This window comes from Ailuropoda melanoleuca, chromosome 9 (genome assembly GCF_002007445.2).
Source record: "Ailuropoda melanoleuca isolate Jingjing chromosome 9, ASM200744v2, whole genome shotgun sequence".
NCBI lineage: Eukaryota > Metazoa > Chordata > Mammalia > Carnivora > Ursidae > Ailuropoda > Ailuropoda melanoleuca.
This window is the reverse complement of record NC_048226.1, coordinates 30664688-30692363: the sequence shown is the minus strand read 5'-3', so window position 1 is coordinate 30692363 and position 27676 is coordinate 30664688. Positions and strand designations below refer to the sequence as shown.

Sequence of the window (27676 nt, the reverse complement as noted above, 5' to 3'; positions counted from 1 at the left end):
GACACATCGACCAATGGAACAGAATAGAGAACCCAGAAATGGACCCTCGGCTCTTTGGGCAACTAATCTTTGATAAAGCAGGAAAAAACATCCGGTGGAAAAAAGACAGTCTCTTCAATAAATGGTGCTGGGAAAATTGGACAGCTACATGCAAAAGAATGAAACTTGACCACTCTCTCACACCATACACAAAAATAAACTCCAAATGGATGAAAGACCTCAATGTGAGACAGGAATCCATCAAAATTCTAGAGGAGAACATAGGCAACAACTTCTATGACATCGGCCAGAGCAACCTTTTTCATGACACATCTCCAAAGGCAAGAGAAACAAAACATAAAATGAATTTGTGGGACTTCATCAAGATAAAAAAGCTTCTGCACAGCCAAGGAAATAGTAAAAAAAAACCCTAAGAGGCAGCCCATGGAATGGGAGAATATATTTGCAAATGACACTGCAGATAAAAGACTGGTATCCAAGATCTACAAAGAACTTCTCAAACTCAATACACGAGAAACAAATAAACAAATCATAAAATGGGCAGAAGATATGAACAGACACTTTTCCAATGAAGACATACAAATGGCTAACAGACACATGAAAAAATGTTCAAAATCATTAGCCATCAGGGAAATTCAAATCAAAACCACACTGAGATACCACCTTACGCCAGTTAGAATGGCAAAGATAGACAAGGCAAGAAACAACAATTGTTGGAGAGGATGTGGAGAAAGGGGATCCCTCCTACATTGTTGGTGGGAATGCAAGTTGGTACAGCCACTCTGGAAAACAGTGTGGAGGTCCCTTAAAAAGTTAAAAATTGAGCTACCCTATGACCCAGCAATTGCACTACTGGGTATTTACCCCAAAGATACAGACGTAGTGAAGGGAAGGGCCATATGCACCCCAATGTTCATAGCAGCATTGTCCACAATAGCTATCATGGAAGGAGCCGAAATGCCCTTCAACAGATGACTGGATTAAGAAGATGTGGTCCATATATACAATGGAATATTATTCATCTATCAAAAAGAATGGGTTCTCAACATTTGCTGCAACATGGATGGCACTGGAGGAGATAATCCTAAGTGAAATAAGTGAAGCACAGAAAGACAATTATCATATGGTTTCTCTCATCTATGGAACATAAGAACTAGGAAAATCGGTAGGAGAAGAAAGGGATAAAGAAAGGGGGGGGTAATCAGAAGGGGGAATGAAGCATGAGAGGCTATGGACTCTGAGAAACAAACTGAAGGCTTCAGGGGGGTGGGGGTGGGGGAATAGGATAGCCTGGTGATGGGTAGTAAGGAGGGCACTTATTGCATGGTGCACTGGGTGTTATACGCAAGTAATGAATCTTGGAACTTTACATCAAAAACTAGGGATATACTGTATGGGGACTAACATAATATAATAAAAAATATTGTTATAATAAAAAAACACACAATAAGAAAATACAACTCAAGTGAAAAATGATCCAAAGACCTTAACAAATACCTCACCAAAGAAGAAATACAGATGGCAATAAGCATATGAAAAGATGCTACACATCATGCATCATCAGGAAAATGCAAATTAAAACAGCAAGAATATACCACTACACACCATTACAGTGGCCAAGATCAAGAACACTGACAATGTTGAATGCTGGTGAGGATATGGAGCAATGGGAACTCTCATTTCTTGCTGATGGGAAAGCAAAATGTTACTACCACCTTGGAAGATAGTTTAGTGGTTTCTTATGAAACTAAACTATAATCTAGCAACTGTACTCCTTGGTATTTACCAAAAGGAATTGAAAGCATATGTCCACATACAAACCTGCACAGGGATGTTTACAGCAGCTTTATTTGTAATTGCCAAAATTTGAAAGCAACCAATATGTCTTCAGTAGGTGACTGTATAAAACAAACAAACAAAAATCTATGGTACATTTAGGCAATAGCATATTAGCCAGTGCAAAAAGAAATAATCTATCAAGCCATGAAAAGATATTGAAAAATCTTAAATATACATTACTAAGTGAAAGACGCCAGTCTGAAAAGGTTACACATTGATGATTCCAAGTGTTTGACATGGAAAAGACAAAACTATGAGGACAGGAAAAAGATCAATATTTGCCAGGGGCTGGGAGGAGGGACGGATGAACATGGGAGACCATAAGATATTTAGGGCAGTGAAAATACTCTGAGTTTGTCGTGACAGATACATATCATTACACATTTTTCCGAACCCGACATGTACGACAGCAGGAGTGAATCCTAATGTATACTATGGACTTTGGGCGATAAAGATGTGACAAAGTCATTTCCTCCTTTGTAACAAATGTACCATTCTGGTGGAGGCCGTTGATAACAGAGGAGCCTATGCATCTGTGGGGACCACAGATATAGGGAAAATCTATACCTTCCTCTCTTTTTGCTGTGAACATAAGACTCTTCTAAAAAATAAAATCTATTTAAAAATGAAGAAAATAGGACCAGCAATTTTAGAAATCCTATACTTTCCTAGAACTGAAGAAAATATCTGAGAATGTTCAGATCAACACTTAGCATGTTAATGCTAATGAGCTTGTGGGGAAAAGATTATTTTCAATGTCTAATGGGGTGAAGATGATGCACTTAGAAAATTTAAAGACTCTGCACAGCATTCCCCCCCCCAAATATATATTCTTTCAAAAAATCAAAGCTAAAAGTAATTAGTGCTAAAAATACAGGTCAGTGGACAGATCAAAGCCTAAGTGGCATTTGCTGGAATATTTCTGAGGTTTCAACCCCTCTGGGACAACTCTGAGTTCAAGAGACAAGAACACAACAAATGCAGTAGGCGTTGGCTCTGGAGGGCGTGCATAACCTAAGGCCAGGCAGAGAACTCTGGGTGGCGGGGAAGGGGAGAACAATTCAATATTTAACTTCACGGTTAGGTAAAATGAGTTCAAATTGGTCTACATCCATTTAAAAGAGAAATAAAATGTGAGTTATGAAACCTCATTTCATTGCAAATTTAGAAACAGGCTGAGGTGTTCTTCCCCTTCTCCATTTGAGACAGGAAAGAAGGAAGCGAGAGGATGGCACAAGTGGACAGCTGATCACCCTCATTGCACCGGACAGGAGGCTGAGGTTCTTTACATTGTTTATTTGATTCTAACACAACATTGCAATTTAGATCATTAAATTCTTTTCCGGTCAGAGAAGCTAATGCTCAGTGTGGTTAAATAACACACATAGGGCTACAAGGTGAGTGGAAACATAAAAGATCTTTGATGATGGAATTTCTCCATGTTATGGTCCTTTATTGGTGGGATAGAGCCTGGAACCTTGGGCTCTGGTTCAGCTCTTCCTGTTACTGGTGGTGTCCCCTTTGTCGACTCACAGTAAACTCTGTTAACCACCAGTGTAAGGGAGCCACAACTGGATTCAAGGAAGATTTTGCTTTGGTTCTGCATTTCAAGTCTATTTTTGAATGGTTCCTTCAACACAGTCTTATGTTTGTGTCTCTATCCTGACTTATGCTCTTAGCCACTTTTTACTCATTTTATTCTTCCCTTCCTAGTCTAGAAATTCTCCCCTTCCTACTACTATTTCTTGTCTTCTAATTCACATTCTTCTCTCTTTTTTTAAGATTTTATTTATTATTTATTTGAGAGAGAGAGAGTAAAAGTGAGAGAGAGAGAGAGAGAGAGAGAAAACATGAGCAGGAGGGAGGAGTAGAGGGTGAGGGAGAAGCAGACTCCCTGCTGGGCAGGGAACCTGATGCAGGAGTGGATCCCAGGACCTTGGGATCATGACCTCAGCCGAAAGCAGATGCTTAAATGACTAAGCCATTCCGATGCCCCTAATCCTAAGCTTTGCACTGTTACATTCTGGAAGGTGTCACAGTGATGTCACAGTCATCAAATCTAATACTATGTTGTTCAGTTCTCATCTTGACTGGTCCTTCATGGACATTTCTTTTGAAACAACTGCCTTGCCTACCATATCACTGTGTTCTTCTGATCTTCCCACATCTCTTATATCCTTCTGTTTCACTGGCTCTTTTCCATTCTAGACTCTTAATAGGTGATAACTCTAGGATTCTGTTCTTGGCCTTTTCTTCCCCCACTGATCTCTCCCTAGGTGATCTCTTCTATTTTTACTGCCTTAACTATCAAATTTGCTCAAGCTGAGGTGTGTATAAAACATTTCCCATCCTTTCCAGGTAGAGTGGGTCACTCCTTTCTTTGGGTGTTCACTGTCCTCTGGGTCTGCTTCCATCATGGTACCTATGACAACCTTTGCACTTAGTTGCTCATATGTTACTCACCATTACTAGCCTGGAAGCTCTTCAAGGGTAAATAGTTTTAGTCATCTTCATTTTCCTAGTATCCAAATTAGTGCCTGTTATGGATGGGCACTCCACAAATGTTTACTTAATAAATGAATGTAATAATTAATGAAGATTCCCTTAGGTCCTAATTAAGGACCTGCAACCTGTTGTTGAGACCTTAGGAATAAAGAGTGGTTTTCAGGACCCTCAAGTTTCAGGATCAAGTTCATGCTATTCCCCTCCTGTTTCCTGGAGTTAGTAGTGTGATGATACACGTCTCGTGCTCTGACTTCCACTTCAGGACCCAGCAGACCTGCCCAAGCATTCAAAATAGTTTCACTTTTTTTTGAGAGAGAGAGAGAGAGAGAGAGAAAGAGAGTGGGGGTTAGGGCCAGAGGGAGAGGGAGGGAGAGAATCTCAAGTATGCTCCATGCCCAGTGTGGGGCTCAATCTCACAACCCTGAGACCCTGACATGAACTGAAAATCAACAGTTGGATGTTTAACAGACTGAGCCACCCAGACGCCCCTCATTTCACTTATTCTTTAAGTTCCAATACGCCCTCTTTCATGAAATTTCCTAGCATCCTTGAATTTGAAATTAGTATCTCCTTCTGTGTTCACAAAACATTTCAAAAATGCAATTTACTTCAGGGGTGCCTGGGTGGCTCAGTTAGTTGAGCGGCCGACTCTTGATTTCGGCTTGGGTCATGATCTTGGGCTCATGAGATCAAGCCCCACAGGGGGCTCAGTGTAGAATCTGCTTGAGATTCTCTCCCTCTCCCTCTGCTTCTCCCCTTGACCATACTCTCTCTCTCTCAAATAAATAAAAAGAAAATCATTTTACTTCATGTGATTTTTGTAGCTGCTTTACTTTTCTATGCTGATTTTTAAAAAATCTGTGATATTTACAGTCTGTGCATTTATTGACTCAGTCATTTATTCCTAAAGCCTAGGTCAAAAATATTTGTGCCCTATTTACGTCATAGGAGATACATTTTACATTTCTTACATTTGAATTTTAACTTAGTGTTTTAACTAACAAAAATCTGGAAGTTCTGGCTTTTGCTGAAGCCTGCACACTGGAAACTCCTGTGTTCCAACCCCACACTGAGAACTGGAGCCCCATAGAATTGTCCAAGTGTTTGAATTGATACTATTATGGATGGTTAAAAAGTTTTGTAGTTTTAGAGTCTCATTTGTCTCCCAGACTCTCAGACTTTTCCTACAGCTGAGTGGAAAGCTTGGAAATTTAGGATCACAATGAAAGTGCTGACCAAACCTCAGGCAGACAGCGCTCTGCAGGCCCTATCCTTCTGCAATCAGTGGCTCATTGTGCTGTGAGGAGTGAGTCTCCCCACGGTTTTATATGGAGGACTGTTTACATACCAATTGAATCAGTTGCTGCTTTTTCCTCCTGCTTGCATCTGGCTCTGACAGCGTGCAGGGCTCTGGATCTCTCATACATACACAGTCCTATGCACAAGTGGGACATTTTTTTTTAAAGGCTTCCTTGAATCATTCAACCAGAAATGATTGTAGTTCTTTATCCTGCTGAGTCATCAAAAAAATATTAACTTACATGTCTAAGGAATGCTTTAAGATTCAATCTGATTCTAATCTGCCAAATAAATGCAAAATGCATTTCTAGACTGCAATGCACACTTTGGGATGGCAAAAGTTTGTCCACAAAGAGCAGGTTTCATCAGGAAATCTATTCATGTGGTTGTGGGAGCTTCCCTCATCCACCCACCTAATCAGAATTGAGTCAAACAATCCTGATCCTCAAACTGTCTGTGGCTTCTTATGGGAAAAAAAAAAAGCTATTTGGGGAAATACCATAGTAAGGCACTTGTGAATTTGTATTAAGTTGACCTTGTCTTGTCCCTGCTCAGTGAGTATTTTGACTATTCACAGTAGCAATTTTTAGTGTTTAGAAATAATAATTATAGTATGTCAATAGTCAAAGTAAATACCTGCTCTGAGTTTGGGCTAAATGTCAGGTAAATGGAAAATAAACGTGGGCTTCCGTGTCCTTGAAGGTGTGAAGTATTGAAATGTTACTGAAATTTGGGGAGGTTGGAGGTTGGCAAAACAAAGCCGTAAGAAAGGCAAAGGAACAGCCAGTGTTTGGGGACGCTATTTGCTGCAGACAGCCCTTTATTTATGTATGCCTCTCTGTTCCGACAGGGTTGTAGAACCACTCTGCGCCTCTCTCTGGGTCTCTTCTCATACACACGCAATTATTACCACCTGTTGATCCTACACATATGCCTGTTTGGGACCCCATGCCTGAACCTGCATACAAATTCACTCACATCTCACAGGGAAGGAGAGAGGGAGAGAGGGGGAAGACTGGGTGGAAAAATACCAAGATTTGTGCTTGATTATTGGAGATAATTAAGTAGAACCTAAAAATAGTCAGGCCCTTATTTCATATTATGTTCAAAATGATTCAAATTCAAAACTATTCACAGCTGTGCTGGGTGCTGATATACCATACAGAGTTGATTTCAAGCACTTGAATCAATGATAAGCAAATGAAGCATCTCTCTTTTCTTCTAAGTATAACTTGGGGAGGTACCATGACTCAGAGGCTATTGAATGTGAAATAAAGAGATCAATAGTATCATTACCCCCCAAGACACTCATCGTTTATTCTGCCAATACTTTTCAATAGGGTGGAGCGGATGGCTGACACATCATGTCAGTTTTGTAAGTCTTTCTCTACAAAGTTATTGATAGTTTTTAAAACTCAACTCCTTATATGTATGGATTAAGCAGACTGGCAGTTTACTATTTTATTGATTTATCTATTGAGAATCTCAAGTACCGAACAATGCAAAAACACAGGCTGAAAAGTAAGAGAGAGAGGAAAATAGGCTGTATTTCTTTAAAAGCATATATGCAAGGACTTACCCTGCTACTAGAAAGATCCTTGAAGGGTAAGAAATAAATCTTAATCCTGTACTATAAATAACACCAACAATTCCCACTGCTTTGAGGAGACTAGCATCACCAGCATTACTGAACAGACAGGCATAGACAAAACCACCAGCCTCCCCCTTCTGGTTTTGATCATCTTTTCTTCTTTTCTTTTCTTTTCTTTTCTTTTTTCTTTTCTTTTCTTTTCTTTTCTTTCCTTTTCTTTCCTTTCCTTTCCTTTTCTTTCNTTCTTTTCTTTTCTTTTCTTTTCTTTTCTTTTCTTTTCTTTTCTTTTCTTTTCTTTTCTTTCCTTTTCTTTCCTTTTCTTTCCTTTTCTTTCCTTTTCTTTCCTTTTCTTTCCTTTCCTTTCCTTTTCTTTCCTTTCCTTTTCTTTCCTTTCCTTTTCTTTCCTTTCCTTTTCTTTCCTTTCCTTTTCTTTCCTTTCCTTTTCTTTCCTTTCCTTTTCTTTCCTTTCCTTTTCTTTCCTTTTCTTTCCTTTCCTTTCCTTTCTTTCCTTTCCTTTCTTTCCTTTCCTTTCCCCTTTCCTTTCCCTTCCCTTCCCTTCCCTTCCCTTCCCTTCCCTTCCCTTCCCTTCCCTTCCCTTCCTTTCCTTCTTTCCTTTCCTTTCCTTCCTTTCCTTTCTTTCCTTTCCTTTCCCCTTTCCTTTCCTTTCCTTTCCTTTCCTTTCCTTTCCTTTCCTTTCCTTTCCTTTCCTTTCCTTTCCCTTCCTTTCTTTTCTTTTCTTCCTTTCCTTTCCTTTCCTTTCCTTTCCTTTCCTTTCCTTTCCTTTCCTTTCCTTTCCTTCTTTCCTTTCCTTTCCTTTCTTTTTTAAATAGAATATTAAAAAAATGTTGGGTATCATTTGTGACCCAGCTCAGAGGCCGTTCTTTTCATGAAAACTTCCCCGATTCTTCCAACATTCCTTGACATCTTTTTTTGAACACAGACAGCAAGGATGGCAATTCTGCTTCCCCTGTATCATTCTCCATAAGAGATCATTCTGTGTCACCAAAGGGTCTTAACATGGCCACGAATAGAATGTAGAGCATAATAGAGTTAAAATGGCTTTTTGGTCTTTCTTTTCCAGTCGGTTGGATTCTTTGAATGCCAGGGCTGTGCCATTTGTTTTTATATCAATCAACTTAGGATAGGGCTCTGCCACAGAGCAGGCATTCATTCTTTATTTTATCCCACAAATACCCGATTGCCTAGTACGTGCCAAGTGTGGTGGTCCATGCTTCCAGGAAGGAATGTGTAATGGCCTTTGAGTGCCGGCATCATCGCTAACCTTACCCTTGTTTTTGGCAGTCTCTACTGTATTTGTACCTGGAAGGGTACAAATTTGCACCTGGAAGGGAGGACATGCTGCCTTTTTAAAATTTTTTTAATACACGGTAGGACTTTGCACTAAATGCTATTGCATAAATTTAGTATGTTCATAAAGCCAAAAGAGATCACAACTGTCCAGTATAGAGGCTGCTGTTTTATAATTTTCAGATGGTTTAACTCTTTACAAGTTTTCTTTGGTCAGATTTTTGTCATATGTTTTGAGGAACTTGCATCTGTTTTCCTTACAATTTTGGTCCAAATCAAAAGTCTCTGATGAAGCTGTTCTTAAATTTTTGTTTCATCAACAATGAAATGATACTGCTTAGTAGAACAGATTTAATAAAGTTTATAAAGGTGGATACAATGAAGTAACAAGGGAAGAAATTAGGATACTTCTTGGAATTAAGCCCTTCATATTCGAATGGGAACTATTAAGAGCTCTTTCCTACATATTTCACTTTTACATATTTATCTTTGAGAAATAATTGGGGCTATCTGCAAAGATTGAGTTCTTAATATAATTTGATAACATAATTTTAAAAACAGGGAATTAATGGAAAAGAAAAAAATAATCCATGTTGGTAAATTATGCAGTTGTTACAAACGATGTAGAAATTATATACACATAGTTACGGACATATGTTCATGGTATGTTGTCAGAAAAGGGTTATAAAACAGCATCTATATTTTAATTCCCTTTTAATGTGATATATACTAAATTACGAAAGAAGTCTATAAGAATAAGCAATAAAATATAATCACTAATTTCTCAGTGGCAGGATTTTTATTACTTCTGTCAGGAAGATGGCTTTGATTTTCTTTGTGTGTATTTGTGCTTTCCATTCTATCTTGAATAGAGGATGTAATAGAGAATAAAAAGGTAATATTTTAAAATTCCCAAATATGTAGAAGTCTTAAAAATACAATATTGTAGGTGAGCTTATATTATGTCTTTCATCCATGTAAAATAACACTATGCTTTCCCATGGAAACTTAACCAGTGAATATACTGCCTAGTCCAATTGAGAAACCAGTAAAAACTAAGATAGATCCTGAGCATGGTAATTACATACTAAATTCTTCAGTCAAATACTTTTTGAGTGCTTTCTCTTTTTCAGTCTCATCTCTATAGTACTTGTTCTCATGCAGCTTGCCTTCCAGTAGGGGTGACAGAGAACAATAATAACAACAATTCATGTGAACGAATAAAGTTTTCAGTTGGGTATGGCAAAAAATAACACAGAGTGAAGAAGGAGGGAGAGGGAAAGTCTATTGGTGGGGAAGGTGATGTGAGTTTTAGAAGTGATGCTTGAGCGTGGTCCTGAGTGGAGAGGATGAGTCATGTGAAGACCTGAGGGAATGACAAGGCAAGGGAACAGCAAATGGCAACATGGCACGTCTAAGAAATAGCGGATCAGTGCTACCGAACTTGGGAGAGTAGGGGAAGAGTAGAAAAGTGTGGAGGTCCCAAACCAGGGCACCTTGTATCACACTCATTACAAAAATGTTGAACTTGTTTTAATTGCAATGAAGACTCATCAGAATTTTAAAGAGGGAAGTAAAGTGATAAAAAGATACAAAGATCATGATGGCTGCTGTATGGCAAATAGACCGTGTGGAGGCAAGGATGAAGCAGGGAGAGCAACTCATTGGAGAAGTCTAGCTGGGTTGTAGCTTGGATGAGGATGTGGTGGAGGTGGTGTATGGTGATCAGCTTTGAGATGTATTTTGAGGGTGGAGCAGATAGAACTTGCTGATGGATTAGGTGAAAGGGGTGAGGAAGAAGAGAAGAATCAAGGACGATTTTTTTTTGCTGGATCATTATTAGGAAATGCAAATCAAAAACACATTGAGATCCTACTCATGGCTAGAATTAAGAAGAGCAATGATGCCAAATTTTGGAGAAGATTTGGAGCAATCAACACAAACTCATTGCTGTAGGAATGACTGTGAATTGGTACAACCACTTTGGAAAATACCTTGGCATCATCTACTAAAGTTCAACGTGCCTGTACTCCATAACTCGGTGATTTCACTCTTAGGTCTTAACCCAAGAGAAATATGTGTACATGTGTAAAGGCATATAAAAACCATCCATGGTATCATAATTCATAATAGTCCCAAACTGAGAACAAACCAGGCGTCCATCAGCAACAGTAGAATGGATAGGTGAACTGAGGTTTATTCTTACAATGGATTATTTTAAAGCGATGAAAATGAATTATAGCTATGTGCATAATGCTGAATGAAAAAACCCAGAAACACACAGATGTGCACATGCACACCCATGCACAATAATGAATGATTCTATTTACAGAAAGCTCAAAAATCAGAAAACCCATTTATCAGAATAGCCATCCCACTTAGGGAGAATGGAGTCAAGATGTCGGTGTGGATGTATGAAGCACAGAGCTTCTGGGATGCTGCTCATGTTCTTCTCTTGGTAGTGGTTTCTTAATGATGGTTGTGTACTTTGCTATATATGTGGTATACTTCAAAAATAGTATTTTAAAAATTATAAAATGGAAACAGATATAGATGATAGGAAGTAAGGAAGAGGAGAGAAGGTATATGAATCTTTTAAGGGGTTTGTGAAGAGCAAGAAGTTATGATGGTAATAGGCAATAAGGGCCAATTTTTGCCTTTAATAAAGATGGGAGTGATTACAAGAAGCTTGCTTATGGGTGCTGGCAGCAATCCAGTAAAAAGAAAAGTTGATAATGCAGGAGAGGGAGAGAGGCTAATTTCACCAACAAGATGCTTGAGTAGGTGAGCAGAGACGGAATCCAGCACAGAGGAGGGGTGGACAGATAGGCTTGCACGTACTTTATCCTTGTAAATGGAGGGAACCCAGGTAGACAGGCACAGAAGCTGGTAGAGCGGTACAGTTTGAATGGAAAATAAAGCAGCTTGGTTGACTGCTTCTATTTCTCACTCAAATAAGAAGTGAGGCCAGCAGTTCAGAGTGCCAGATGCAGAGCGTTGCGAGGATGAGAACGCAGTGAGTTTGGGGGCAGGACAATGAATTTCAAGGAGAAATCAGGTAGGATTGCTGGACACTGCTGAGTGGTCACTTGAGCTCTGTGGTCATACACTGGAGGAAGACATATCAATTGCCAAATTCGGCTGCTTGGATATCTTTCACATGACACAATCTCCATGATCTAAAGCCTGTGCATTTGTCCCATACAGTGGTCTTTCTGGCTTAACAAGCTCAGTTATCATTTCTCAGCTAGAAGTAGGCACAAGTAACAAAGCAGAATGGGGAATGGGTTACCTCTTGCCTGAGAGGTGCAACTGGGCCCGTGGATATTTCCCTGATCCCCTGACCAGCTGGTTTCCCATTAAGTTCTGCAGAGAGGTAGCACTGGCAGCATGTTGGAGGAGAAGAGAGAATTTTTTCTGGATTCCAGCTGAGATCAGCATCCTATCCTCACTGGCCTCTAAAGCTTCTGTTTCTGTCCCCAGCTTCTCTTGGCCCACAGCCTCACACCCTCACCACATCCAGGGAGTCTTGTTCCATCCCTGCCTGGCTGGCTTCGCTGGGGCAACCTCAGCAGCCACTATGCTCTGTCCCTTTGCCACCCACACCCACCAGGCTCTGCCTTCCTCAGAGATCTGAGCACTTCTTCCTTCATTCCTCTGTCCCTGGGTGGGTGGGAGGGAGCTTCTCCCTTTAATTAGGAATCTCTTACTTTGATGACATCTGCTTTTTGTCCTCTCAGTGTCCCAGCACCCATTGGAGTAGATCTCCTGATTTAAATCTCTTCTTTAGGAATATCTAACATGTTCTGCATTCCTGATGAGGGGTGGCACTCTAATTGACATATCATCACACAAAGAAAAAAAAAGAAGAGGCAATATTCAGAGATACAATACTAAATCTCACGGAGTGGTCTGGGGACATTGGAGGCAGGTGCATACAGCTCTTGGCCAGCCTTGTGCAAAGGAGGGCTGGTGGCTACAGAGGACCAGGGTGCAGCCCTCACCTGCAGCCCCTAGGGCAGCACAAACCATCTCTGGCGGCCAGACAATGGGTTACTGAAGAAGGGTCCTGAAACTTTGATGTTGCCTAGTTACAAAAGCACTCCCCTAGTTAGGAAAGTCTGATCCACTCTTCCTGAGACTGTCAGCTCAGATTTCATAGAAACACCTCTTTTTTCCACATTCAGATTTCATCAACTTATATGCTAGCTAATTAAACTAAGTGGTCACAAGAACAATGGTTAAAAAAAAAAAACAAGTAGTTAAAATGAACAGCTTCAGAAACCCAAAATGACTCTTGTGAAGCATTCGGCTCAGCTAGAGGAGACAACTCTGCCCATGGACTAAAGTAACCTGCTTGGTATGAACGCTCAATGCTCTAAGGGCAGCAGGAAGAAAATTCTACAGAGAGAATGGGGTATTGTTTGCCCAAAATTGGAGAGGAGAGCTTTTGCTTATCAGATTTATGATGATAAGTCGCCTTCCTGGTGAGATGGTGGACCCTGAGATTGAATGCAGTGAGCAAAGACAGAACTGATCAGAGATTCATGTGTCAGGTAGAGTGATGGGCTAGATGCTGGGTAAGGCCTTTTCCAACAGTCTGAGATTCAGCCACAAGTGCCATGTATTGAACAATGAGCTCAAGCAGAGGCTCAGTGGCCCCTCAGTGGGGGAGGGCGAGCTAGATATGCTCTAAGGGTTCCTCTCATTTAAAGTATCCCATCTAGAAAATGGAACATTCTAGAATATGCCCAGATAAATTAGGTGTTTCTAAATATGTTTTGTCACGTTGTTTATAATGTCACATTATAAACTTCTAATAAAAACATGAACTTTTTTTAGGACAAATTTTGCAGAGCTTCACACACCATCATGCACATAATAGACATTCGATAAATGTGTTAATTAACGAATGAAAATAGCAACGGCAAAGTAGACAGATCTAAAGGGATGTGGGACATAATCCCACTCACGGGCTGGCACTCTTGCCTTGAAGAAATCCAGAGGTGGAGCCAGGCACAAGCAGAAAGAAGCATCTGGCAGAGAAGGAAGGTCTTGACCCTGGAGGTAGCTGGGTTCCTTCTCTGACCTGAGCCATGTAAAGGCAGCTGGGTGTGGCTCTACCTGTTCAACCGTGAGGTTGACTAGACATCCCAAATTTAAATCTTGAAAGTCTCATCAGGTCATAGCAAATGAGGTGTTTTTCACACTTTAGGATGGCTTAGTTCCCCGAGTTTGTTGGGCATAGTACTGGAGGTTTGAGGACAGACCCTTCACTTGTGACTTTCTCAGTGGTCTCACAGGAGGCAAGACAGGAAAAGAATGATTAAAAAACTCCCAGCTCCTCTTCCTCTCTTCTTTTCATAAAGTATTCAGGATAAACTGTTGGCAAAAAGGGCAACGCGTGGGGTTTGGGATCTAAAGAAATCAAAATCGAAGTAGGTGTTGGTTTTTTTTTTTTTTTTTTTGCTCAACAAAGCTGTCCTGGACACATGGCCTGTGGGAAGGCATTTGTTTGTCACTCACTCTGCATATCAAAGCTAAGGACACGTCAAGTGTAAAATGAGATTTTCTAGTAATGACAAGTAAATGTGGAAATTGGAAATGAAGAACTGAAGCCAGCTGAAAAAAGTGGAAACATTTGGGTTCGGAGATTGGCACCCAACTTGCACCTTATGAAGGCCTGATTCCTTCTGGTTTACCTAGATGGTTCCTTAAGAGGAATCACTGTTCCTTCATGATGGCTTCACTGGTGGGCAGGCACACCTGGACGCCAGAGCCAGGTGACTGAGCTGTACCAGCCTGGGCTGTGGCTTACAGACACACACACTGGAAGGGTAAATACATGGTGTGCCATGATCCTGTACAGCATTCCCCGGGCTGCTCCATGGAGCATGGAGTCCAGTGCTGACCAATGCTACATGGCTAGGGAAGGCCTGTGGACACTTGTTTACACATGAATCAGTATCTTCTCCACCAACCTTGGGAGGCTGGGTCTATACAACCAAAACCAAGTTTTCAGAAAATCACACTCACAAAACTCAAAGTGACTTAGAGACCCTCTAGATGCAGTTTGCTCATTTTAGATCCAGAAGGCCATGTAGGGTAATTTCTTTCTATAGAAGGTAGACAGTCAACTGTTTACCTTTTCTTGTACCATTTAGATATAATCAAAGGCTCTGGATGGGTTTAAGATGTTGCTTGAAAAAAGGATAGCCAGACCTCGGACTACATCTTAACATCTTTAACACCGAGAGCCGTGTCCTCAAATTAAGACAATCAGGTGCACCGTTACCCATCTTGATTTACCCGGCTGACTTTCTCCCTCACTCTCTCTCTCTCTCCATCCCTCTTTCTTTCTTTCCTTCCGGTACCTGTTTTTCTCTTTCTCTCTGTCTCTTCCTCTTCTGGCAGGGATATGGAATTGGATTGGAAAATCTTAACGAGGTGTATACTGGAAACTTATGCAATATGTGCCATCTTAGCCATGCTTGTACAATTGGAGCCTCTTGAGTGTTTCTTAACTTCAGAGATAGATATCCCTAGGAAAACTCCAGATCCAATGAAGAGCAACAGTTGTGTCTAAGGTAACAACATGGAGTGAAAAGACTGGATGTTCATGTCCAAGTTTCAGTCTTATTCTGATTACTGGTCTCAGGGCAGGAGCCAAATTGTCCTTCCTGGGATACTGCCAACTGAGAAACCATGACACTTTACTTGCATGGTTCACCACCGAGCATGTAGCCTCCAATTCAATGAAGTGCCTCTGACTTAATTATTCAATAAGTAAGGAATACCGAAAAGGATTTTCACAGCTAACAGTGTTTTAAGGCAATGCCAACTTCCATAAAGGAGAATGCAATTTTTAAGCATCTGTTTTAAAATGTCACATCTTTTCTTTGATTTTTGTATTGGTTTTTAAAAGAGTGTCTTTCAGAAAGTAATAAATGGTTGCAATTGGGCTAAAAAGGCATCGTTTCTATCTTAAAACTAATAATTCTAGATAGGCATATACAAGAATGACTTGCAAACATAGGACCACTTTCTACCGGCTAAATAAGAATATTTTACAGATTTTAATTTAGAGCTATTTGCAAAACTTCAGAGGGTTCATGCCACTGATTATTTGCATCCATTGCAGAAAGTTGTATTTTTATATATAAATCCCAAGAATATTGTACCATAAATATATATGAAAGTATATGTCAGACTAGTTTCTATCACATTTAATTTTCCTTTCCTAGAGGGGAAAAGCTCTGTTCCTGTAATTTATTCACACAGTTTAATTTAAAGCTGGTTCATTTTAAGTGGGATCATCTATCAGTGGAGGGTTGAATTTGGAAGCTCTCTCTGAAGACAGGTTTCTATTCAAAATGCAACCTGATTTAGATAGTGTTGCCTGGGCTCATCTTCATTTGCTGGAGGTTTTGTGGTTGTTGTTTGCTGTCATGTATTTTCTACTTTTGGTCTTTTGACATAACTTTCTGCCCACCTCCCTCGTTAAAAAATGGCAATGCCAAGACCCACCCAGAAGGCTAATTCCTCATCTTGCGCTCAATGACTTGCATTGATCCTAGTGATCTTTGAACCAGCCAGTCTTTGACTACCTAAGGAGCAATACAGAACACATTTCCCCTACAGCTTTCCAATTTTGACAGCATGGCTTGCCTTGGCCAAGGAAGAGGTCTGGCTCTCAAAGTAAGCCTCGTGCAAATGTGAGCTTGACAGATAAGCTGGGGACACCAGGTGTCAGTGAAGAGCCACAACTCTGTGAAGCAGAAATTTTGATTCCTATGCTTAGAATGAATAATCTGAGAAAAAGTAAGGATTGCTTTCTATGTTTTTTCTATAAAACTACATTAAACTCTCCAACCGAAGTGATCTCATTTTCTTAGGCCCTCTCTCACCTTTCTTACTCTATCTCCACCGTCTTTAGGATAAAAACTTCTCTATGATTTTCTAAAGCTTTAGAAAACCGGTAGGGACACCCAGTAATCTTGGGCCACAGGAAGGCAGGTTGCAATGCTCCACATTTGTGCCTGGGTTTTCTTTTGTGTAATTACTATTATTATTATTTAAATTTTACTTATTTATTTGAGACAGAGAAAGAGAGAGCACAAGTGAGAAGGAGGATCAGAGGGAAAGGAGAGGCAGACTCCCCACTGAACATAGAGCCCGATGTGAGGCTCGATCCTAAGACCCTGGGATCATGACCTGAGCTGAAGGCAGACACAACCAACTGAGCCACCCTGGTGCCCCTCCTCTTGTGTAGTTATACTAAGAGGTTGCCAAGTTGTTCTGGAGATAAGTACCAGATTCTTTGATGGAGATTTAGTTTGATGTTGCCTCTAAATTTGTGTTCTCATTTACAGACCATTTCCTAATGCATACCCCTGGCCCTGTAGGGTTATTGGGCATTCACTGATGCAAAGATGGAACAGAGCTCCAAGGAGTTTAGAGATCATCTAGTTTCATTGGTGACCTTTACATTTGAGAAGTGGGGGCCCAGAGACATTAAGTGACCTGTGCAATGTCTCACAGCAAGGAAGTGAATGACCAAAGCCAGATCCTCCCACTGCAGCCTGTTGTCTTTTACAGCTAAAGACAGTCGTCTGCAGCTAATTTATATGTCTTGTTTTCTCCAGGCTTTTCCTGTTTCTGTGCTAACACAACACTGTCTTTCTTCCAATTTGCTTTCTAGCATTTGAGAATCACACCCCATGGAACTCTTTGACCCTTTTCTCAAACTTCTTGGACCAAAGATATTCTAGTGTGCAGCCAGGGTTGACCAGACATTTACAAATAAATGGGTCCCCAGCTACCAGTACACTCTCCATCTTTCTTTTCCTCTAATATAGCCCCCATCCCCCCCCCCAGTTAAAGTGCTCAGTCTGAGCTAATATGCTTCTTGCTATAAAATGTTATAATGAGGGGCGCCTGGGTGGCACAGCGGTTAAGCGTCTGCCTTCGGCTCAGGGCGTGGTCCCGGCGTTATGGGATCGAGCCCCACGTCAGGCTCTTCTGCTGTGAGCCTGCTTCTTCCTCTCCCACTCCCCCCGCTTGTGTTCCCTCTCTCGCTGGCTGTCTCTATCTCTATCGAATAAATAAATAAAATCTTTAAAAAAAAAATGTTATAATGACACTGTAGAGAATCCCCAGACCAATCAGATCAAATCTCAAGTTAGAGCATGGCCCAGAACAGGACACCAACATGGGTGTACATAGAGGAAATCATAGCAAAGGCTCTAAGGAGATAGAAACAAAATGAGCATGTTATAATATGTTAACTGATTCACAAAATCTGTTTAGTTATAGGATAGACAAATTGCCAGGAAACTCCTTATTTAGAAAATGTCTATCCATCCACCCATTTATTCACCTATGCACCTACTGGTCTGTCTGATCTTCTTGCTGCTAGAAAGATTTAAATAGCAGAGCTTAAGGAAACATCAGGGAAGATAAGTGATAGTCTTAGTGATGAGGTTATCCAACAAGACAGCAAAACACAAAAATATTTATCTGATAATATTTGTTTTATAAAACAGTAGTACATAAACAATGTATTGTTAAATAATGACATTTTTTCTCCTATAATTTTGAAAACAATATTATGGTAATCTACCATTTCCTTTTAATCTCTCTCTGTTTCTTCATGTCAAAATGAAATGACAGAGATTACCCTCATATTCAAATATGTGTATAAATATTATTAGAAAGATAGAGAGCTAGGCCTTTTTTTTTTCAAGGTTTTGGAAATTACTCTATCACACAAGCCAGAAAAACCCAGTTGCCTCTATTTTCATTCTGGCCAAATGTAAAATCATAGAAATGTTTTTCTTAATTCAGAGAGCAGCTTGAAGGCAAAAAAGAATTGTCTTTCTGTAAATTAGCCATCACAAGTAATCAGGAAGAAGAAAATACACATCATTCACAAATTCTCGTGTCAAATAGCAGACATATAACAGGGAGAACCATGGCCTCTGTCAATAAATGGTATTAGAACAGTTTTTTGGATTGTGACAAAAGTAGCCAATCTTTCCCCAAAGTCAGAAACCAAATGAGAAGCCCTTACCTTGGAGGGCCTGTAAGGTATGAGTCTGTACGATAATGCAGAGCTGCAGGACCAGCTGTGGAGCACTTTCCAGAAAGGTGGCTAGCAAATGCAGCATACTCACATCGGCATACTCATACACCATTTTCCAGTAAAACCTCCATCTGTCATTCTCCCCACTCTGTCGACTTCGAATACCTAAGTAGATTGTGTGGAAATATCTAGAAAGAAAACATGGAGAATAAGAAAGAAATGAGTGATCATTTATAATTCAAACACCAAGGCTGCTTTTCTTTTCTGCAAGCCAGTATATGCAAGAACACAAGAAACAGTTACTTTAGTGGTTTGTTAATTTAAGGTCCAAAGATAACTGCTTAACAAGTACCCTTATTCTTAAATGTTTGCTTTGAGAAGTCCTTGCAATCTTCGGCCTCATTAAAGGCAATCCACTGACTTGAAATATGAAGAGTGAGTTGAAATGTGTTGGAAACTCGGGTGTACAAGGGATTTGCCACTTTGACAATCTACACACATCCTTTCTGGTCAGTTTCTTTATGTACTCAGTGGTACTCGGGAGATGGATTTCTCGTAGGGCACCATGCAAGTCTGAAGTATTAGACTGCATTTGCTCTGAAACCCTCCTGAAGTCTTCTAAAAAAATGTTTTATTACTGAAAATTTCAAACATATACAAAAGGAGAAAAAATAGTGTATTGAACCTACTATACATGTCACCCAGATTAATTATTGATACATGTATGTATAATACATACATTATTTTTTATTTATACCTTCACTTATTCCCTGCTACTAGATAATCCTGAAGCAAATCCCAAGCATCATGTTACTTCATCCATAAGTATTTTACTAAAAATAATTGACAAACATAAATGCAATACAATTATTACATTACAAATAAGGATAATAGTATCAAATACTTAGTTTTCATATTTTCTTGATTATCATATTTTCTTTACAGTTTGTTTGAAATACAATCCAAACAAGACCTATATGTGATGATTATTTGATATGTATCTTGTCTCTTTACACCAGGGATTCCTCTTCCTTTTTTTTTTTTCATTTCCTGCCTATTTTTCACTGTCTTGGTTTTGATGACTGCACACATGTGGTGTGGTTAATGCATTTGTCCTTTGTATTTTCTTCAGTCAGGTAGTGTTGATCAGATTCAAGTTTGATCATTTTTTAGCAGGTGACTTTCGTGAGGAGACCCTAATGCTCTCCTTTATGATGCCATCATCCAGTAATGACCATTTCCTAGATCCATTCATTCATTAGGGCTTGTGAAATGGTGATATTCTGAGTCTATCATCCTTTAGAAATTTATTAAAAGTTTTTAATTAAATTCCAGTTAGTTAACATACAGTGTGATAGTTTCAGGTGTATAATATGGTGATTCAACACTTCCACACCACATCTGATGCTCATCACCACAAGTGCAGTCCTTAATCCCCATCACCTATTCAGCCCATCCCCCGCCCACCTCCCCCATGTTAACATCAGTTTTTTCTCTATAGTTAAGAGTCTGTTTCTTGGTTTGTCTTGCTCTCTTTTTTTCCCCTTTGCTTGTTTGTTTCGTTTCTTTAATTCTGCATATGAGTGAAATCATGTGGTTTCTGTCTTTCTCTGATTGACTTATTTTGCTTAGCATAATACTCTCTAGCTCCATCTACATTGTTGCAAATGGCAAGGTTTCATTCTTTTTTTATGCCTGAGTAATATTTCTTTCTCTCTTTCTCTCTGTATATATATGTATATATATACATATATATACAAGCAAATGATATATATAACACATCTTCTTTATCCATTCATCAGTCAATGGACACTTGAGTTGTTTCCATAATTTGGATAGTGAAGATAATGCTGCTATAAATATTGGGGTACATGTATGCCTTCGAAATAGTGTTTTTGTATTCTTGGGTAAATACCTAGTAGTGCAGTTGCTGGATTGTAGGGTAGTGCAATTTTGAACTTTTTGAGGAAACTCCATCCTGTTTTCCAAGTGGCTGCAACAGTTTGCATTCCCACCAACAGCACAAGATGTTCCCCTTTCTCTGCATCCTTGCCAATACCTGTTGTTTCTTGTGTTGCTGATTTTAGCCATTCTCCGTGAGTTTACAGTTTTGATTTACATTTCCCTGATGATGAATGATATTGAGCCTTGTTTCATGTGTCTGTTGGCCATCTCTTTGTCTACTTTGGAAAAATGTCTATCCATGCCTTCTGCCCATTTTTAATTGGATTATTTAGTTTATGGGTGTTGACTTTTAAAGTTCTTTATATATTTTGGAGACTAACCCTTAATCAGATATGTCATTTGCAAATATCTCCTCCCATTCCATAGGTTGCCTTTTAGTTTTGTTGATGGGTTCCTTCACTGTGCAAAAGCTTTTTATCTTAATGAAGTCCCCATAGTTTTTTGCTTTTGTTTCCCTTGCCTCAGAAGACATATCTAGAAAGAAGTTGATATGGCTGATGTCAAAGAAGTTACTGCCTGTGTTCTCCTCTAGGATTTTTATTGTTTCATGCTTCACATGTAGGTCTTTAATTCCTTTTGAATTTATTTTTGTGTACAGTGTAAGAAAATGGTCCAGTTTCATTCATTTGCATATTGCTGTCCAGTTTTCCCACCATTTGTTGAAGAGACTGTCTTTTTCCTATTGGATAGTCTTTTCGGCTTTGTCAAAGATTAATTGTCCATATAGTTGTGGATTTATTTGTGGGTTTTCTATTATTGTGTTCCATTGATATATGTGTCTATTTTTGTGCCAGTACCATACTGTTTTGATTACTCCAGCTTTGTAATATAACTTGAAGTCCGGAATTGTGATGCCTTCAGCTTAGTGTTTCTTTCTCAGGGTTGTTTTGGCTATTCATACCACCCTCTTTTTTGTTGTTGTTGGCTAGAATACTTCTCCAGCTGTTATGTCAATGACTCTGCAGTATGTTGGGTTGTCTGAAGCTTATTCTCTAGTAGATCCCCCAAGAAAGGTGCATAGGGACAATATTCTCTGAGTTCTTGCATATTTATAACAGCATGCAGTTATCAATCTTGACTTGCATGGGAATAAGTTTCCATCTATTATGAGGACCCTGAAGTTTCACAATTTTACATGAAAACTGGTGCCCATTTCTAGAGTTTGTGAAAGAACTTCACCTACCTGATGCAAAGACTCTCTGATATCAAGAGGGGAGGATGGTATAGATACAGCAATGAAGTACAAAAGCAGAATAGCTGGGGAATCCTTTTCATTGGAGGATTGGTTGGATGGCTGTACAGTCCATGCATTTTCCATACAAAATCCAAGTTCTGGAATTTATTTATTTAAGTCTATTAAATCTGTTACTTCATTGTTCACTAGCATGAAGTGTTGTCATGGAAGTTCAATAAAAATCTGATATTTTTTCTCTTATAAACTACTTGAACTTTTTGTTTGGATATCTGAGGAATATTTGGTTCTTTTGAAGACCTGTGGTTTTTGTTTGTTTGTTTTGACAGAGAGAGAGAGAACACAAGCAGGGGGAGTGGAAGAGGGAGAAACAGACTCCCCAATGAGCAGGGAGCCTGATGCAGGGCTCTATCCCAGGACCTTGGGATCATGACCCAAGCCAAAGCCAGTTGCTTAATCAACGGAGCCACCCAGGCACCCCAAGACCTGTGGTTTTATTAGAATGTATCTTGATATTGGCTGTTCTGCATCAGATTTCCATTCATTATGTAGTTTCAAGTTTCAATACGTAGTTTCAAGTCTTCTTTATTTATAGTATTGAGTATTTTGCTGCTGTTGTTGTTGCATTACTTTGGTATTCTTCTTTGAGGACTCCTATTTATTTATGTTGTGTCTTCTTTATCTTCTGTAACAATCAACTTCCCTGAACATTTTTGATCTCAAATAGCTTACTGATTTAATTTTTTTTCCTCCTTTCTACTTTCTATTTATCTTCTAACTATGGTATTTGATTGGCGTCACACCCCTACTAGTTGAGTTTTCATTTCTGAGCTTCTTTTAAAAAATTAGAATTCTATATTAGGTTATATCATCTTTCTTGTCAAATCTTTTTTCTATACATCTCTTTTCTAATTTTTTCTAATTCTGATTTATATTATTCTTTCATAACTTTTATAATTCTCTTAATTTCTTCCAACTCATTTTGAAATATTTGCTTATGGTTTTTATCTGTTTTCTACATATGTTTCTTGGCATGCTTTCATTATCTGTAAGAACACCATCATTATTTCTGGTCTCTTTTCCTTACAATAGGTTTGATTTTTTTTCTCATTCCTAAGTTTAAAAATGAGTTAGTTTACTTTTTATGTAGTTTTAGGAGGAGCAAGGCGGCCAGAATGGCTTGGCTGGTGTCATAGCTCCAGAGCTCATTCTTCTTTTGTTCTCATGAGTGATAAAAAAGAATATCACTTGTCAACTTTCTGACACCAGCTGTCTCTGTTTCCCTGACTCTTCCTTTGAATCTGGACCTTCTCCTTCATTTCTCATGGTTGTCCCTGTGCTGCTCAACTTGGAATCTATTCCCAGCAGATTCTCTTCAATGTGGAGCCTTATCTTGGAAGGGTCTTCAGTCTGTGTGTAATGAGACTGCTCCAATAGCATCAGATATTATTTCATTACAGTCCCTGTGGACTCTTTCTTGCACTGGATCATTGAGAACACATTTCTAGGTCCTTCTTCTCCTGTAAGACTGGCCCACTGTGCTTTCTAGTGAGTGGCTGTTGGGGATTTGGGGGTTCTTCTGTTCTCAAGACCTTCCTTCTGCCTCTTCCTGCATATTTGTCAATTATCACACAGCTCTTAGGAGCTGTCCCTAATTTGTCCCTTGGTAATTATGGAGGTATCTCAGCGCTGAGCTTTATTTGCAGGTATTATTCATGATCCTTCAGTTTTGCTTGCCTATTTTAATGGGATCATTTTGGTAGATTCAAAAACTATGCAGCCACTGCCACTATATTTACAGAACAGGAGCATTTTAAAACAAACAAACAAAAAACTTATTTAATCATTCCCTTGGGCCTTGGATTGCCCTCTATCAATTATAAGATGAGATTTGTAGAGTGCTGTTTACAGGAACTTTCATGAACAGATCACTGTGTTCTCACCACTCCACAGCTGCAGCTTGTCATCAGCCCTGTGCAAACTGCTGGCACCTCCTTTCTCAGACTTCCATGCATTTTCACAAGCTCATTTTTTTTCTTGGAATATCTTATCTGCTTCTTTGACTGGAAAACTCATTTTTGAAATGACAATATATGTTCAGTCATTACCAATAATCACTCACTCTTCCATGTTCTCCCTGTTTGTATTACTTTGCTAAGGCTGCTTTAACAAAGTATCACAAACTGGTAGCCTAAGTAACAGAAATTTATTGTTTCCCCATTCTGGAGGCTAGAAATCCATGATCAAAGTGTTGGAAGGTTTGGTTCCTTCTAAGGCTGTGAAGGAGACTCTGTTCCATGCCTCTTCCTTAGTTTGTGGTGGTTTGCTGGCACTCTGTGGTATTCCTTTGATTGTGGATGCATCACCCTGCTCTCTGATTTCATCTGTGCATGGTGCTCTCCGTGTGTGTGCATCTGAGTCTAAATTTCTCCTTTTTATAAACACACAGTCATAATGGATTGGGACCCACCTTAATGACCTCATCTTAACTCAGTCATCTGTAAGAGCTTTTGTTTTTAAATAAGACCATATTCACAGGTACAGGATGTTAGGGATTCAACATCTTTTAGGGAGACACAATTCAACCAGTAGCACTCTTCTATTGATATTTGATCTTGTTTACACTTCCCCTATTCCAAATCTGCATCTCCTACTTTACTAAGATCCAAACTTGTATGTCCACCTTCTTACTTGTATACCCATATGCTTTCCAGATTTCCTACAGGCATATAAAAGCAAATATATTTAAAATGCCTTATTAGCTTTTCTTCTAAATTTGTCCCATCCTGTACATAGTAATCTACTCTGCCATACACTGAGTAATCCAAGCTAGAAGCCTAGGAGGCATGTGAGGCTCCTACCCCTCCCTTACCCCTTTTATTTGATAGTAGACTATGTTCTGGAACTTTATCTCCTTAATACATTTCCCCCTCTGTTTTCTAAAGTCTGATTCTCTGGGTTTCTGTTTTGGTTCTGTTACCTACTAGAGTATGACCTTAGGCTTCACATCTCTCTGCCTTAGCCTTCCATCTGTAAAGGGGGATGAGAGAATTAAATGAAATAAAAGTGAAGGACTTAGCACAGAGCCTGGTAAATAGCAAGCATTCAATAAATGTTAGTTCTTACTATTAATCAACTTTGAATTCTTTTATGGACCCTTCCCAGTGTTTCCAGATGTATAAATTGAATCTTAAAAACCTTAGTGACTCCACATTGCTTGGGAGATATACAATAAACTCAAGCAATGAAATACAGACATTTAAGATTTTTAGTTTATCCTTTATAACCTAACTTTTAGCCTCTGAACCCTCCCTCTCCCTTCTCATCCTATGTTCTATGTCTTGCCACATTAAAGCACTTGCTATTCCTTGGTTATGAATTCACACCTCAATACCTTTGTTCCTGTGGTTCTCTTGCCTGAAAATCCTCTCCATACCCTTTAGCATCCTGAGATTTCTACTATTTTATGACTCAAGTACCACCACTCCCTCACCCTCTGTTACCACCCAGGGAGAACTGGTCATTTCATTGTTTGCGCCCAAACTATTTTTATTCAGACTTTGACCAGAGAAAATAACATTATTTTTGTATTCATTCATTTGTGAATTCACCTCACATCTCCAAATATAAACCCCTGGAGAGAAAAGAATGTCACAGTCTTTTTACCCCTACATCAAACTCAGTTTCTCATGATTCATAAGCACTCAATTAATTCATGTCATTTTATTCATTCAATGAGTATGTATTAAACACATGCAATGTTTGCAATATTGTATTTTTCTGTAAGGGGGTTGGAAGCCACTGTAGAGTTTTGAGCAAAAGTGAGAAATCCGATTTGCATTTTAGCAAAATTGGTTATTATATGAAAAGTAGGGGGCAGGAGGGCAAGGGGGTAGATAGGGACATTAGCTGGAAGACTATTGCAATAATCCGGGTGAGAGAAGACGCTGACTTTAAGTAGACTGCCAGTGGTATTGGTGGTAAAAAAGCATCAGAATTGAATAATTGTGAAGAGAGCACTGACAGCCTTTGCCTGTTGGGTGAACAAATTAATGATTTTAATGCTCAACTTCCTTGTGACTATCACAGAAGTTTAAAATCCAGGACCCTCATGGCATTAACAAAGGCAATAAAGCTTCCACAAATGCCTTCCTGAATTATTTTACTACCAGTTTTCACCCGAGGAGGAGATTATGCATACTCTAAGCTCTCCAGCCACAGGCTAAAAAGCTACAAATGGATCTCCCAGGTCTGTGGCCCATAGGGACTTGAAGTCTTATGGTGCAATACTTGTTTCTGGAGCACTGGGAGATCACAGTTAACCTGATGATGGTGGTAGGTTTGTTCCTAAGGAATACAACAAAAAAGCATCCAGCCTTATGGAGTTTCATATACTATGACACAAACCCAAGTCTTCCAGTAATGCACATACAGAGTTCAAATGCCTATAAACCAAGAATGGTAAAAACCAAAACAAAACAAAACAATTTTCAGGCCAAGTGAGCTCCATATACAAAGGCAGAAAGATGGGGAGAGGGGGAACCCTGTGTTCTGATAAGTGCCTTTGCATTTGTATTTCTCTAGGCCTGAAAGTATTTTGCACGTGTATTTCTCTAGGCCTGAAAGTATTTTGCAGGTTCATGTTACCTTTTCTTATAATGGCTTTCCCTTTTTTCTCCACTAAGGAAATTTAGTATTTCTGGTTTAAAACTCTAGTGATATATCTCACCTCAGAATACCTTCCTTGGGGACCTGCAACCAAGAACCCTTCCCTGCACCTAACTTCATGCCTACCTTTTATCCTGCAGGTTATCTCACTGTATTGCGATTATTTGCTAATATGTTGGCTTCTATCCCAAGCCCTCCCAGGCTGGAGCGTGCCCTTTCATCACTGAAGCTATCCCATTTAGCACTAGTTTTGTTCATGTAGGCATTCACAAATATGTGTTGAATTTAATTGGGAAAAATAAAATCTCCAATTGTATTTCTTTATAGTTAGTTACTTCTATGAGATTGATAAATAGCCTATGTCATATCGATTTTTGTTTCTGGTTGGAAGAACACAATGGTTTATGATATTTAACTAATATTAGAGCTGTCATGAATATTATGCAATATCAGGATAGTTTTCCACTTTCTTTAAATCAACAGTGTTAGACATCAGGACTCTTACGCCCATAACTTAGTCATGAGGAAATGTCAGCTTGGGTTTTTTCTCAAATTCATGCTCTGAAAAATGGTGAGAATAAGGAGGCTTTGCAATCACAATTGGATTTCTTCCACCTCGTCAATATGTTAATAGTATAATACATTTTGGTCATATTATTTTTTTAACTTATTTTTCATCTGTTACCAGAAGAAGAGGTTGAAATAGAACAAATTGATGAATGTGAGCAAAAACATGTACTATGTGTTACTATGTGTCACACATGTTCCCATTTATTCCTCACAGCGTGGTAAGAAAAATTTGCCGCAGGTGAGTCGGGGGGATGAAAACATAAAATTATATTTCAATGTCATATTCTTTTCCCTCTGCCACTGCTACCTCCTGTGTGGGCCATGTTGACTTCTGCCTTCCAGCTGTAAAGCAAGCCTCCAAGAGAAGTCTTCAGCTCTTCAGCTTTTATTCAACATTTGACCTCCAGCAGGCAATTCTACCTTGTGCTTCCACAGAGCATATGGCAAGACATTTGACTTCAGGGAGAGCTGCTTCTATAAGGATTTACTTCTCAGGACAGGAAATTCTGTCTATGTTGACAAAAGCCCCCAAAAGCACTCTATTAACTAGTCATATCACCTGTTCTGTAGACAAACCATCAATACAGAAAGCAAAGGAAAACTGGTAATATTTGCCATTCAATTCTAACAAATGGATAAAGATGTTGAATCTTTC

At 39.3% G+C, this 27676-nt stretch overlaps 1 protein-coding gene across 1 annotated transcript in view; it reads right to left on the bottom strand.

Moving 5' to 3' along the window:
* XKR4 (XK related 4) overlaps nucleotides 1–27676 on the bottom strand; it is a gene marked incomplete at its 5' end in the record, with an annotated part of 418015 nt that overhangs the window by 146844 nt on the left and 243495 nt on the right. Inside the window, one exon of the mRNA XM_019804731.2 lies at nucleotides 18615–18814. Within this exon, the coding sequence (XP_019660290.2) occupies nucleotides 18615–18814 (200 nt within the window). The remainder of the gene's footprint in view (nucleotides 1–18614; nucleotides 18815–27676) is intronic.